This window comes from Lonchura striata, chromosome 37 (assembly GCF_050655825.1).
Source record: "Lonchura striata isolate lonStrDom1 chromosome 37, ASM5065582v1, whole genome shotgun sequence".
Lineage (NCBI taxonomy): Eukaryota > Metazoa > Chordata > Aves > Passeriformes > Estrildidae > Lonchura > Lonchura striata.
The window spans coordinates 15,019,892-15,030,901 of NC_140739.1; the positions used below are offsets into that span (position 1 = coordinate 15,019,892).

At 57.4% G+C, this 11,010-nt stretch overlaps 1 protein-coding gene across 1 annotated transcript; it reads right to left on the reverse strand.

The window, feature by feature from the left end:
* Positions 1–5,237: 5,237 nt before the first annotated feature.
* LOC146763977 (uncharacterized) lies at positions 5,238–9,031 on the reverse strand. The gene is made up of 3 exons (XM_085565856.1): positions 8,542–9,031; positions 6,457–6,614; positions 5,238–5,383 (listed from the first exon to the last, which is right to left on the reverse strand). The coding sequence occupies exons 1-2, from the start codon at positions 8,717–8,719 to the stop codon at positions 6,469–6,471; spliced, it is 324 nt and encodes a 107-aa protein (XP_085421982.1). The 5' UTR covers positions 8,720–9,031; the 3' UTR covers positions 5,238–5,383; positions 6,457–6,468.
* Between the last annotated feature and the right edge of the window lie 1,979 nt (positions 9,032–11,010).

Below are 11,010 nucleotides of genomic sequence, written 5' to 3' on the forward strand. Positions count from 1 at the left end.
CCCCCAAATCTGAGGCGAGACCCCCCCCAGAGACCCCCCGGGACCCCCGGGACCCTCCCCCACCATGGGGACCCTGCGCTGGCTGGAGGGGGAGGGGCTGGACACGCTGGACCTGCTGGTGCCGGACTGGGAGCGGCCAGGTGCCAACTGGGAGCACTGGGGAGGGGGCTGGGGGGGATTTGGGGGGGTTTGGGGGGGTCTAAGGGGGTCCTGGGGGTGGTTTAGGGGGGTCTGGGGGGGATTTGGGGGGGTCTGAGAGGGTCTAGGGGTGGTCTCGGGGGGTTTGGGGGTGGTTTTGGGGGGTCTGGGGGGGATTTGGGGGGGTCTGGGGGTGGTTTGAGGGGGTCTGAGAGGGTCTAGGGGTGGTCTCGGGGGGTTTGGGGGTGGTTTTGGGGGGTCTGGGGGTGTTTTGGGGGGTTTGGGGGTGGTTTTGGGGGGTCTGGGGGGGGATTTGGGGGGGTCTGGGGAGGATTTGGGGGGTCTGGGGGTGGTTTGGGGGGTCTGGGGGTGGTTTGGGGGGTCTAGGGGTGGTCTCGGGGGGTTTGGGGGTGGTTTTGGGGGGTCTGGGGGGGATTTGGGGGGTCTGGGGGTGGTTTAGGGGGGTTTGAGGGGGATTTGGGGGGGTCTGGGGGGGATTTGGGGGGTCTGGGGGTGGTTTTGGGGGTCTCTGAGGGTAGTTTTGGGGGGTCTGGGGATGGTCTCGGGGGTCTCTGGGGGTGTTTTGGGGGGGTCTGGGGGTGGTCTCGGGGGTCTCTGGGGGTGTTTTGGGGGTCTGGGGGTGGTCTCGGGGGTCTCTGGGGGTGTTTTGGGGGTCTGGGGGTGGTCTCGGGGGTCTCTGGGGGTGTTTTGGGGGTCTGGGGGTGGTCTCAGGGGTCTCTGGGGGTGTTTTGGGGGGTCTGGGGGGGATTTGGGGAGTCTGGGGGGGATTTGGGGGGGGTCTGGGGGTGGTTTTGGGGGGTCTCTGGGGGTGGTCTCGGGGGGGTTGGGGGGTGGTTTAGGGGGTCTGGGGGTGTTTTGGGGGGTCTGGGGGTGTTTTGGGGAGGTCTAGGGTAGTTTAGGGGGTCTGGGGGTGGTCTCGGGGGTCTGGGGGTCTTTGGGGGGTCTGGGGGTGTTTTGGAGGGGTCTGGGGGTGTTTTGGGGGGTCTCTGGGGGTGTTTTGGGGGTCTGGGGGTGTTTGGGGGGTCTCTGGGGGTGTTTCGGGGGTCTGGGGGTGTTTTGGGGGGTCTCTGGGGGTGTTTTGGGGGTCTGGGGGTGTTTTGGGGGTCTGGGGGTGTTTTGGGGGGGTCTGGGGGTGTTTTGGGGGTCTGGGGGTGTTTTGGGGGGTCTCTGGGGGTGTTTTGGGGGGTCTGGGGGTGGTCTCAGGGGGTGTTTTGGGGGGTCTCTGGGGGTCTTTGTGGGGTCCCCCCCTCTCTGACCCCCCTGTCCCCCCCAGACCCCGCGGAGCCGCCCTGGGAAGCGCCGCGCCGCCGGGGGGGCTCCGGGGGGGCGACCACCACCCCAAAAAAGGCCAAGAAAGGGGCGCGGGGAGCCCCCCAAAAACCCCGCGGGACCCCCAGAGCCCCTCCCCAACCCCAGAGGGGCTCCCAGGGCTGCGGGACCCCCAAAACCCTCTCGGGGACCCCCCGAATTCCCCCCCGCCCCCCCTGCCCGCCCCCTCGGGGCGCCTGGGGGTCCCAGCCCCCCCCTTGGGGACACAAGGGGACCCCCCAAAGTGACCCCAGGACCCCCAAAACCCCCCCTTGGGGCCACCCCAGAGACCCCCAGGACCACCTGAGCCCCCCCAGATCCCCCCAAAACCACCTGAGCCCCCAAAGAGACCCCCAAAACCACCTGAGCCCCCCCAGAGACCCCCAAAACCACCTGAGCCCCCCCAGAGACCCCCAAAACCACCTGAGCCCCCCCAGAGACCCCCAAAACCACCTGAGCCCCCCCAGAGACCCCCAAAGAGACCCCCAAAACCACCTGAGCCCCCCCAGAGACCCCCAAAACCACCTGAGCCCCCCCAGAGACCCCCAAAACCACCTGAGCCCCCCCAGAGACCCCCAGGACCACCTGAGCCCCCCCAGAGACCCCCAAAGAGACCCCCAAAACCACCTGAGCCCCCCCAGATCCCCCCAAACCATCCCCCCTCCCTTTTACCCACCGAAACCCCCTCAGGACCCCTCTCAAGTCCTGCCTCAGTTTCCCCCTAAGGACGCCCCTCTCCTTTCCCCTCATGACCCCTCTTCTCTCTCCCCTCGGGGTCCCCCCGACTTTTCCCTTCAGTTTTCTTCCCACATTTCCCCTCAGGACCCCTCTCAGCTTCCCCCTCGCGTTCAGGACCCTCCTCAAGGTTCCACTCGTGTTTCCCCTCAAGGTTCCACTCGTGTTTCCCCTCAGGTTTCCACTCGTGTTTTCCCTCAGGTTTCCCCTCAGGACCCCCCTCAAGGTTCCACTCGTGTTTCCCCTCAGGATCCCTTTTACAATTCCCCTCAGGACCCCCCTCAAGGTTCCACTCGTGTTTCCCCTCAGGATCCCTTTTACAATTCCCCTCAGGACCCCCCTCAAGGTTCCACTCGTGTTTCCCCTCATGTTTCCACTCGTGTTTCCCCTCAGGATCCCTTTTACATTTCCCCTCAGGACCCCCCTCACGTTTCCCCTCATGTTCAGGACCCTCTTTACATTTCCACTGACGTTCCCCCTCACGTTTCCCCTCAGGACCCCCCTCACCATTCCCCTCACCATTCCCCCCACATTTCCCCTCAGGTTTCCTCTCACATTCAGGACCGCTCTCACCATTCCCCTCAGGACCCTCCTCACCATTCCCCTCACATTTCCAGCCACCATTCCCCTCACGTTTCTCCTCACGTTTCCCCTCACGTTTCCCCTCAGAACCCTCTTGAATTCCCCCCTCACGTTTCCCCTCACATTTCCCCTCAGGACCCTGTTGACGTTTCCCCTCAGGACTCCCCTCACGTTTCCCCTCAGGACTCCACTCATCTTTCCTCTCACGTTTCCCCTCACATTTCCCCTCAGAACCCTGTTGAATTCCCCCCTCACGTTTCCCCTCAGGACCCTCTTGACGTTTCCCATCACATTTCCCCTCACATTTCCCCTCACATTTCCCCTCACGTTTCCCCTCACGTTTCCCCTCAGGACCCTGTTGAATTCCCCTCTCACATTTCCCCTCAGGACCCTCTTGACATTTCCCCTCACGTTTCCCCTCACATTTCCCCTCACATTTCCCCTCACATTTCCCCTCAGGACCCTGTTGAATTCCCCCCTCACGTTTCCCCTCAGGACCCTCTTGACGTTTCCCATCACATTTCCCCTCACATTTCCTCTCACATTTCCCCTCACGTTTCCCCTCACATTTCCCCTCAGAACCCTCTCGAATTCCCCCCTCACGTTTCCCCTCACGACCCTCTGCAGTTCCCCCCTGCCGCCCCCCCCCGCCTCTCCCCCCCCCCCGCCCCCCCCGCCCCCCCCGCGGGCGACTCGGAGGCGCTGGCGCTTTCCCGCCAACTGCGCGCGCTGCTGCGCGCGCGCCCCGCCGGCCTCTCGCTCTTCCAGCTGCGCGCCGCCTACAGCGCCGCCTACCGCCGGCCCCTCCCCTTGGGCGCCGCCGCCTCCGCCCGACTGCGCCTGCGCCAGCTGCCCGGCGCCGCGCTGCGCCTGCGCGGCTGCGGCGTGCAGCTCCGCGTGCTGCCCCCTGGCGGCGCGGAGGACTCGTGGCGGGGGGAGCCGGCGCCGCGGGCGGCGTCGCCGAATCGCGACCGGAGCCCCGGAGCGGGAGGGAGCGGCCGGGGACGGGGCACGGGGACGGGGACGGGGACGGGGACGGGGACGGGGACAGCAGCCGGCACAGGCGGAGCGCCCCCGGAGCCAGCCGCCAACCCCGCGGCGTGCCCGGGGTGCGGCAGCCGCGGTGGCGGGAGCAGCGCGGTGTCCCCGAGTTCTGGCGGGACATCCAGGGTGTCCCCGAGTTCTGGCGGGACATGCGGGGTGTCCCCAAATCCTGTCACAACATCCAGGGTGTCCCCGAGTTCTGGCGGGATATCCAGGGTGTCCCCGAGTTCTGGCGGGACATCCAGAGTGTCCCCAAATCCTGTCACAACATCCAGGGTGTCCCCGAGTTCTGGCGGGACATCCAGGGTGTCCCCGAGTTCTGGCGGGAGCAGCGCGGTGTCCCCGAGTTCTGGCGGGAGCAGCGCGGTGTCCCCGAGTTCTGGCGGGACATTCAGGGTGTCCCCGAGTTCTGGCGGGACATCCAGGGTGTCCCCGAATCCTGTCGGGACATCCAGAGTGTCCCCGAGTTTTGGCGCGACATGCGGGGTGTCCCCGAGTTCTGGCGGGACATCCAGGGTGTCCCCGAGTTTTGGCGGGACATCCCCAATGTCCCCAAATCCTCTCGCGACATCCAGGGTGTCCCCGAGTTCTGGCGGGACATCCCCAATATCCCCAAATCCTGTCACGACCCCCAGAGTGTCCCCAAATCCTGTCACGACATTCCCAATATCCCCAAATCCTGTCGGGACCCCCTCGGTGTCCCCAAATTCTGTCGCGACCCCCAGAGTGTCCCCAAATCCTGTCGGGACATCCCCAATGTCCCCAAATCCTGGCGGGACCCGCCCCGAGCGCTGCACGCTGCTCTAGGGGCGCCACCCCGAATCCGCCGGATTTTCACCCAAAAACGGGCAAAAAGCGGCGAATTTTTGTACCAAAAACGGGCAAAAAATGTTCAAGTTTTGTACTAAAAATGAGCGGTAAATGTTCGATTTTTGTACCAAAAATGAGTGATGAATGTTCAATTTTTGTACCAAAAATGAGTGATGAATGTTCAATTTTTGTACCAAAAATGAGCGGTAAATGTTCAATTTTTGTACCAAAAATAGGCAATAAATGTTAAGTTTTTATACCAAGAATGAGTAATAAATGTTGAATTTTTATACGAAAGATGGGCAATAAATGTTGAATTTTTATACCAAAAATGGGCTATATATGTTGAGTTTTTATGCCAAAAACGGGCAAAAAATGTTCAATATTTATACCAAAAATTAGCGATAAATGTTGAATTTTTATACCAAAAATGAACGATAAATGTCGAATTTTTATAACAAAAATGGGCAAAAAAAAATTCGGATTTTTAGACCAAAAATGAGCAAAAAATGTTGAATTTAAACCCAAAAATTAGCAATAAAATATTACATTTTAACCAAAAAATGGAAAATAAAATGTTCATTTTTTTACCCCAAAATTTGGAATTTCCCCCCAAAAGACGAAGCAATCAAGGCCCAATTAAGCTCATTAAGGTTTAATTAGGAGAGGGTTCCTGGGGGAGGGGCGGCGATTTTGGGGTGAATTTGGGGTTTTTGGGGTGCCCCGTTTGGGGGAGGAGCTCAGCCTGCGGAGAGACGGGGGAGGGTCAAGGAGAGCCCCCCCAAAAATCCCCCAAACCCCCCAAAATTAACCCAAAACCCCCCAAAATCAACCCAACCCCCCCCCAAAAATCCCCCGGACCCCCCAAAATTAACCCAAAACCCCCTAAAATCAACCCAAACCCCCCTAAAAATCCCCCCAAATCCCCTCCAAAATCCCCCAAAATCCACCCCAAAAAAATCCCCTAAAACCCCCCAAAACCCACTCAAAAAAACGGCCAAATCCCCCAAAACCCCCAAAAAACCCCAAATCCCCCCGAAAATCCACTCAAATCCCACCAAAATCCCCCAAATCCCCTCCAAAATCCCCCCCAAAAATCCCCTAAAACCCCCCAAAAACACCTCCAAGTCCCCCCAAAACCCACCCCAAATCCCCCCAAAATCCCCCAAATTCCCTCCAAAAACCTCCCCAAAATCCCCCCAAAATCCCCCAAATTCCCTCCAAAAACCTCCCCGAAATCCCCCCAAAATCTCCCCCAAATCCCCCCAATCCCCCCAAATCCCCCAAATCCCCCAAATCCCCCCAAATCCCCAAATCCCCCCAAAATCCCCCCAAAATCTCCCCCAATCCCCCAAATCCCAAATCCCCCAAATCCCCCAAATCCCCAAATCCCCCAAATCCCAAATCCCCAAATCCCCCCAAATCCCCAAATCCCCAAATCCCCAAATCCCCCAAACCCCCCCAATCCCCCCAAATCCCCCCAAATCCCCCAAATCCCCCCAAATCCCCAAATCCCCAAATCCCCCCAAATCCCCCAAATCCCCCCAAATCCCCAAATCCCCAAATCCCCCCAAATCCCCAAATCCCCAAATCCCCCCAAATTCCCCCAATCCCCCCAAATCCCCAAATCCCCCAAATCCCCAAATCCCCCCAAATCCCCAAATGCCCCCAAATGCCCCCAAATGCCCCCAAATCCCCCCAAATCCCCCCAAAATTCCCCCAAATCCCCCAAATCCCCCCAAATCCCCAAATCCCCAAATCCCCAAATCCCCCCAAATCCCCAAACCCCCAAATCCCCAAATCCCCCACCCCCGGTACCGTTGTGGGGTCTCAGGGCAGCAGCAGCGCCCCCAGCCCCAGCAGCAGCCCCCCGAGTTTGGGGGTCCCGGGCGGGTTTTGGGGGGCGGCCGAGGGGGACCCCCGGGCACAGGGGGGGGGCAGCTCGGCCGGGGGGGGCTCCGGGCTCCAGAGCGGATCTGGGGGGACACGGCGGAGGCGGGGGGTTGGGGGGTTGGGGGGATTTGGGGGGATTTGGGGGGATTTGGGGGATTTGGGGGGATTTGGGGGGTTTGGGGATTTGGGGGATTTTGGGGGATTTTAGGGGGATTTGGGGGATTCATGGGGGATTTGGGGGATTTGGGGGGATTCGGGGGGATTTGGGGGGATTTGGGGAGGATTGGGGGGGTTTGGGGGGGATTTGGGGGCATTTGGGGAGGATTTTGGGGGGATTTGGGGAGGATTGGGGGAGGATTTTGGGGGGATTTGGGGGGATTTGGGGGGATTTGGGGGGGATTTGGGGGGATTTGGGGGATTTGGGGGAGGATTTTGGGGGGATTTGGGGGGATTTGGGGGGGATTTGGGGGGATTTGGGGGATTTGGGGGGAATTTGGGGGGGATTTGGGGGGGTTTGGGGGGGTTTGGGGGGGATTTGGGGGGAATTTGGGGGGGATTTGGGGAGGATTGGAGGGGATTTGGGGGATTTGGGGGGATTTGGGGGGCGTTGGGGGAAATGGGGGGAGATTTTATGGGGATTTGGGGGGGTTTGGGGGGATTTTGGGGGGATTTTGGGGGATTTTGGGGAGGATTTGGGGGGAGATTTTGGAGATTTGGGGGGTTTTGGGGAGGATTTCGGGCGGATTTTGGGGGGTTTGGGGGAGATTTTGGGGGGGGTGGGAGGATTTGGGGGGATTTTGGGGGAATTTGGGAGGATTTTAGGAGGATTTTGGGGGGGATTTGGGGGGATTTTGAGGGGTTTTGGGGGGATTTGGGGATTGGTTTTGGAGTTCAGAGGGATTTCAGGGTGGATTTTTGGGATTTTAGGGTGGTTTTTGGGAATTTTAGGGTGGATTTTGGGGTCCCGCTCACCAGGGGAGTCCCACAGCCAGGATTGAGGGGTTCAGAGGGATGTCAGGGTGGATTTTTAGGATTTTAGGGCGGATTTTGGGGATTTCAGGGCGGATTTTCGTCATTCCTGCACTCACCGGGGGGGTCCCACAGCCAGGATTGAGGGGTTCAGAGGGATTTCAGGGTGGATTTTTAGGATTTCAGGGTGGATTTTCGTCATTCCTGCACTCACCGGGGGGGTCCCACAGCCAGGATTGAGGGGTTCAGAGGGATTTTAGGGTGGATTTTTAGGATTTCAGGGTGGATTTGGGGGATTTCAGGGTGGATTTTTAGGATGTCAGGGTGGATTTTGGGGATGTCAGGGTGGATTTTTGGGATTCCAGGGCGGATTTTTAGGATTTCATGGCGGATTTTCGTCATTCCTGCACTCACCGGGGGGGTCCCGCAGCCAGGATTGAGGGGTTCAGAGGGATTTTAGGGTGGATTTTGGGTATTTCAGGGCGGATTTTGGGGATTTCAGGGTGGATTTTGGGGATGTCAGGGTGGATTTTTAGGATTTCAGGGTGGATTTTTAGGATTTCAGGGCGGATTTTCGGCATTCCTGCACTCACCGGGGGGGTCCCGCAGCCAGGATTGAGGGGTTCAGAGGGATTTTAGGGTGGATTTTTAGGATTTCAGGGTGGATTTTTAGGATTTCAGGGCGGATTTTTAGGATTTCAGGGCGGATTTTCGTCATTCCTGCACTCACTGGGGGGGTCCCGCAGCCAGGATTGAGGGGTTCAGAGGGATGTCAGGGCGGATTTTTGGGATTTCAGGGTGGATTTTGGGGATGTCAGGGCGGATTTTTAGGATTTCAGGGTGGATTTTTAGGATTTCATGGTGGATTTTCGTCATTCCTGCACTCACCGGGGGGGTCCCGCAGCCAGGATTGGGTGGATTTTTGGGATTTCAGGGTGGATTTTTGGGATTAGGTTTCAGAGGGATTTTAGGGTGGATTTTTAGGATTTCAGGGCAGATTTTTAGGATTTCATGGCGGATTTTCATCATTCCTGCACTCACCAGGGGGGTCCCGCAGCCGCGCCCGCAGAGCCCCCAGCGCTCGGCTCAGGTTGCGCAGGGTCCCCTCCAGCCGCGCGTTCTCCCCGCGCAGCCCCCGCAGCGTCTCCTGCAGCTGGAAGGGAACCCCCCGCCCCAAAACCAGCACGGCCGCCAGCGCCACGGCCCCCCAGAACCCCATGGCCGCCCCCCGAGCTGCGATCGACCCCCCAAAACCCTCACTGAGCCCCCCCCGAGCTGCGATCGATCCCCCTCACGTCACTGACCACCACCCCCCCCTCAGGGCTGCCATTGATCCCCCTCCAATGTCATTGACACCCCCCAAAGTCACATCGATTCCCTCTCCCGGCGTCACTGCCCCCCCCCACCATCAATGTCATCGATCCCTTTTTTGGTCACATTTTCCACTCTTCTTTCCCCTCACAGTTCCTGCCATTTCTTCCCCCCCTCACATTTTCCCGCCCTTTTTCTCCCCCTCACGTTTTCCCGCCCTTTTTTTCCCTCACGTTTTCCCGCCCTTTTCCCCCCTCACGTTTTCCCGCCTTTTTTTCCCCCCCTCACGTTTTCCCGCCTTTTTTCTCCCCCTCACGTTTTCCCGCCCTTTTCCCCCCCTCACGTTTTCCCGCCCTTTTTCTCTCCCCTCACATTTTCCCACCCTTTTTTCCCCCCCTCACGTTTTCCCACTCTTTTTCTCCCCCCTCACGTTTTCCCACCCTTTTTTCCCCCCCTCACGTTTTCCCGCCCTTTTTTCCCCCTCACGTTTTCCCGCCCTTTCTCTCCCCCTCACGTTTTCCCGCCCTTTTTACTCCCCCTCACGTTTTCCCGCCCTTTTTTTCCCCTCACGTTTTCCCGCCCTTTTTACTCCCCCTCACGTTTTCCCGCCTTTTTTCCCCCCTCACGTTTTCCCGCCCTTTTTCTCTCCCCTCACATTTTCCCACCCTTTTTTCCCCCCCTCACGTTTTCCCACTCTTTTTCTCCCCCCTCACGTTTTCCCACCCTTTTTTCCCCCCCTCACGTTTTCCCGCCCTTTTTTCCCCCTCACGTTTTCCCGCCCTTTCTCTCCCCCTCACGTTTTCCCGCCCTTTTTACTCCCCCTCACGTTTTCCCGCCCTTTTTTTCCCCTCACGTTTTCCCGCCCTTTTTACTCCCCCTCACGTTTTCCCGCCTTTTTTCCCCCCTCACGTTTTCCCGCCCTTTTTCTCCCCTCACGTTTTCCCGCCCTTTTTCCCCCCCTCACGTTTTCCCGCCCTTTTTCTCCCCTCACGTTTTCCCGCCCTTTTTCTCCCCCTCACGTTTCCAGTATATCCCAGTGCAAACCAGTATAACCCAGTTTAGCCCACTAGAACTCAGTACATCCCAGTATAACCCACCACATCCCAATACACCCCAGTACATACCAGTATAAACCAGTATATCCCAGTATAACTAAATATATCCCAGTACATCCCAGTATAACCCATTATATCTCAGTACATCCCAGTATAACTAAATATCTCCCAGTACATCCCAGTATATCCCAGTATAACCCATTATAACCCAGTATATCCCAGTATAACCCAGTACATCCCAGTATGTCCCAGTATAACCCAGTACATCCCAGTATAACCCAGTACGTCCCAATATAACCCAGTACATCCCAGTATGTCCCAGTATAACCCAGTATAACCTAGTATAATCCAGTATAACCCATTATAACCCAGTACATCCCAGTATAACCCAGTACATCCCAGTACATCCCAGTACATCCCAGTATAACCCAGTATATCCCAGTATAACCCAGTACATCCCAGTATAACCCAGTACGTCCCAATATAACCCAGTACATCCCAATATAACCCAGTACATCCCAGTATATCCCAGTATAACCCATTATATCCCAGTACATCCCAGTACATCCCAGTACATCCCAGTATAACCCATTATATCTCAGTACATCCCAGTACACCCCAGTATAACCCAGTACGTCCCAATATAACCCAGTACATCCCAGTATATCCCAGTATAACCCATTATATCCCAGTACATCCCAGTATAACCCAGTACATCCCAGTATGTCCCAGTATAACCCAGTATATCCCAGTATAATCCAGTATAACCCATTATAACCCAGTATAACCCAGTATAACCCAGTACATCCCAGTATAACCCAGTACGTCCCAATATAACCCAGTACATCCCAATATAACCCAGTACATCCCAGTACGTCCCAGTATAACCCATTATATCCCAGTACATCCCAGTATAACCCAGTACATCCCAGTATAACCCAGTACGTCCCAATATAACCCAGTACACCCCAGTACATCCCAATATAACCCAGTACGTCCCAGTATATCCCAGTACATCCCAGTATATCCCAGTATAACCCAGTACATCCCATTATATCCCAGTACATCCCAGTACATCCCAGTACGTCCCAGTATAACCCATTATATCTCAGTACATCCCAGTACACCCCAGTATAACCCAGTA